Source organism: Penaeus japonicus, unplaced genomic scaffold, assembly GCF_977035675.1.
Source record: "Penaeus japonicus unplaced genomic scaffold, GWHDUDI00000001_assembly GWHDUDI00000003, whole genome shotgun sequence".
NCBI classification, from domain to species: Eukaryota; Metazoa; Arthropoda; class Malacostraca; order Decapoda; family Penaeidae; genus Penaeus; species Penaeus japonicus.
The window spans coordinates 21,575,854-21,580,227 of NW_028234405.1; the positions used below are offsets into that span (position 1 = coordinate 21,575,854).

The 4,374-nt window shown below is 35.6% G+C and overlaps 1 protein-coding gene across 1 annotated transcript in view; it reads left to right on the forward strand.

The window, feature by feature from the left end:
• Positions 1 to 4,227: 4,227 nt before the first annotated feature.
• LOC122261641 (folylpolyglutamate synthase, mitochondrial) overlaps positions 4,228 to 4,374 on the forward strand; it is a 14,571-nt gene continuing 14,424 nt past the window's right edge. The window contains exon 1 of the mRNA XM_043029401.2: positions 4,228 to 4,374. This exon is cut by the window's right edge and continues 69 nt beyond it. Coding sequence (XP_042885335.2) covers positions 4,309 to 4,374 — 66 coding nt within the window. The 5' untranslated portion in view covers positions 4,228 to 4,308.

Below are 4,374 nucleotides of genomic sequence, written 5' to 3' on the forward strand. Positions count from 1 at the left end.
CGGCGAGGGAGAGAACCACACGCACAAGGCGCCTCTTTTGACTTCACGAAGGTAGGATTATGCAACAATGCCATATCAAAAACATCTATATGGTATTATCTTCTGAATTACTAAACTAATGCATGCAATACTTCTAGGTGAATGTTTCCAACTGTGCTCTTGAAGTATCTTAAAAAGGAGATTTTTAGAAATATCGAGAAAAAATAGGAAATGAAAAGGGACTGTGACAACACTTAACACTATTAATTCTACAAAAAACAGCCAGTTCTGAATAATGATCCATAAGGAAGGGATGGAAACTAGAGGAATGGCGAGAGGAAAACGAAAGATGATAAAATGACCGATAATTGGATCAAGGGCGACGAAAATTGGAAACCTTTTTACACACATACTGCTAATTAAAATGGTCAACAAATGTATACACGTATGTGAGTGTCCGCATTCACACACACACAGGTACGGCGCGAAAGAAACATGCGTATTTTGCCATGGGAGGATGCGACGGGGTGGCCAGGTCCTTTCCGTCTCCTCCCTTTATTTATCGAGGCCGAGAACAACGGTTGTAATAAATGGCTTACTGCAAATTGTCGGAATAACATTCGAAATTACTATCATTAAAAATCCGCTATCAGTTATCACCAATCTGCCAATGACACCTTCGCCTCGCTATAATAATAATAAAAATAAAACATAAGAGCTAAGTAGTATCTGTAGGCCAATACATATTTATGTCTGTGTTTATATTCACCGTATCTGTATGGGCATATATACATATATATATATATATATATATATATATAATATATATATATATATATATATATATATATATATATATATACATATATACATATATACATATATATATATATACATCTATATATACATACATATATATTATATATATATATATATATATATATATATATATATATATATATATATACATACACACATTTGTGTGTGTGTGTGTGCATAAATACATGTCTAAGCACAAACACACACACACACACACACATACACACACACACACACACACACACACACACACACACACACACATATATATATATATATAATATATATATATATATATATATATATATATTACAGAGAAAGAAAAAAAGATGAAAGAACAGACATATCTGCATGAAATGAAAGAGAAGGAGAATGAGATACCATCCAAGAAGACTTCTCCATACGGCTAATGGGCAATACTGCTAAAAGAGATTCCGTCAACCCAAGCCTTATCGACCAACAGAGAGAAGGCTTGTGACGCAAAAGCGCAGGAAAAGCCTATTAGACTCTTCGATTTGTTGATCCCAAGAGAAGCACATCCCCCTCACCAGACTCTACTGTTATTACTTTTCTCTCTGCTTCCTACTTGCATTTTCATTATCTTCTTCCACATACTAACCGTATCAGGTGGTCTCACTTGCCAGTATTCTTCATCTTATACCATCATCTTCATTCTTGCTGTTATTTTCTCAACCACCATTATAATGATAGTCACTACAATTATCTTCACTATTATCATCTTTACAGTATGTGTTCAATCATAGTATGTGTTCAATCATAGTAGGCCTATCTTTGTTACTTTAGTGGTATTTCATCTTGATCATATATTACTACCGTCAATATTTTCTTATCGTTGTAAATACCATTTAATGTCATAAGAAGAATTAATAACAAAATTGGTAGTGATGAAGATTAAATCATTATGCAGTGTCATTTCTTTTACCACTGTTATCATTGTACTCATTTCTCATCATAATCACTCCTGGTATTACTATCATTATCATCACTTACTGTTATTATGATTATTTTGTTAAACTATTATTAATGATATTATCATATCTATTATAATTGGTATGGTTATTAGTAATATTACTGACAATATCAAAATGTCACCCAATTACGCGAAACCACGTACTGTGGTAATGCATACAGCTGGTAGCGGGCAGGCGGAAGTGGGTGAATGTTGTGTGTCCTTGCTGAGCAAACTTTTTGATGAGTAAACAGAGTAAGCTTCTTCTTGATTGATTGTTTTCTGTGTCATCACTGAACTAAAAACCAAGGTTCAACCGAGGGAAGTTACGTTAATTGTTCCCGCGTTGGTCCGTGTTTGCCCGTGCTTTCTTTCTGAACAAAAAATCAGATAAATGTATGAAGCTTGTGTAGCAATGAAGAAACATTCTCGCTTTTGTCTGCTCGCACCAACTTCACAGTGGTTGTCACTGTGGATGCGGTCTAACTCACAATGAAGCATCATTAAGAGCGAGGAAGTTAGGGACGAGAGGGACATTTATGTTGCCTGTTCCTTATCACTTTCTCCTCATCCGCCTTTCTCTTCAATCAAAGTGTGGAAATAAGGAAATAAGCTTTGTAACACTTGAGATGCTATTAAGAATGCAGTGCTTGAGATAAGAAAAGCAACGCTGAGGTTAAATCGCACGATTTCGTTATTTTGACTTGAATGTATTTTCTATGAGTGATAACAGATATAGCTGAGTCAACGACTGGGTCATGCGACTGTCATTTTTATGTCATTCATTTATCTTTCTTACAGAACACCTAGAGAGAGAGAGATGCAATAACGATGAAAGACTTTAAAATAGTATTCCTCTCTCTTATGTGATAACAAGGATCGTGAACTTGTTTGACCTTGCAATTTCCGAATTTACCTGAATTGCAACTTCTCTCCACATCATGCCTTGTCATACACAATAGCCCATCCTTCATTTGACCACGGTCCTGGAGAGCATATGTGGAACCTCATAGACTATGCTTCAGATTTTTAAAGTGCAATCCAGCAAGAAAATTCAAAGATTTAAACAGATTCCTTTACATCGATAACAATTAATTGCGAAATACAATGATAAGAAAACCTAATCAATTCAAAGTCAGTCTTAAGTGATCGTACAAATTCTCTGTGATACGACCAACAGAAAACGATAGTGCAACGTAATGTGCCGATAACCTCAAAAGCTAAAGAAAAAAAATATATATATATCGTGGCCATACAAGCAGTCGAAGTTTCATGGACATGTTAAATGATTTTTTGCATTTTAAGTAGTTACTTTTCTCTCGAAATATGGATACCAGTAACGCTTCGAGAGAAAATATTTGTTGTTTCTTAAAAGGGAAATATATATGTTTATTAAGCACCAAACATAAAAAATCCGTAGCAACATGCACGGTGGAAATGAAAAACAAATGAAGTACAGAGGAAGGGAAGACTGACAAATAAGTTGGGAATTGGCATATAAGTGCAGGGATCACTCAATTTCAAGGGCTCCATTCGGTCATGCCCATTGATCATTCAATTAGCAACTGCAAACGAAGGAGTAACTGGTCAAGTACCATATCTAGCGATAAGAGACCGCTCTATCAAAGTGAGCAATAAATCTTATGTCAGTAAAAACAGCAGATTTTTCTTTTGTAATGGGGCATTTACCTACACCTGATTTTTTCAGATGTAACAAATAATTAACAGTGCAAATGATATTTCTTATTTATACTTCATAAAAAATAAAGTTCACATAAATTGAAATGAAAAGTAATATTAGAACGAGTTTGAATTTTTGACCTTCTAAAGGAAGCAAGTAATTGAGTTAACAGATGTGCAAGGACGTCAGTCACCTTTTTAAGTGACATAAAGGACTTAAAATTGATAACCCTTCAATAATGGCATCCTTTCGAGGTGCAGATCATCAGCAATTCATAATAATGCCGAAACCAATTGCGCAGGTATTGACTGCATTGAGATACATTCTTTCAGGAATACAAATTACTACAACTATCAAATCATTCCAAATTGTCTTATCAAATCCGCATACAATTAAGCACCACGATCACTTCATGGTAATGTTCACTTAGCAATATTTGTACCATATGATAATTATCATAGCGAAGAGGATTCGGGAGACAATATCCGGTCTCATCCGGATCATGTGGCAGTAGCTATCCTTGTAACACAAAAGTAATAACAACAACACGAAACTTTCACATGTAGATATCCTGATGGAGGATTCTAGCAAACTACCAACCTATGCAATGATTCTTTTTATTTTAGGACAGACTAAAAATAAAGCGTGGAAATATCTAAAATATCCAGACAATTAAGTGAGAACACAGGAGAAATATAAACAGATATTATATGATAGACACCCTTGAAGGAAATAGAGAAAAAAAAATCCGAATCGAAAAGAGTGTCTGCTGCAAGGGTTGGCTAGCGTGCGTCGCGACTTGCTTGAGGACCAGCTGATCCAAGGTCACAGCTGCAACCACGTGGTTAGGGATGCTGTTATGGCGCGACTCGCTCACCTGAGTTACTGTCAGTGGAGGGGGCTGAGGACAGCTGCAGGCCGCCTC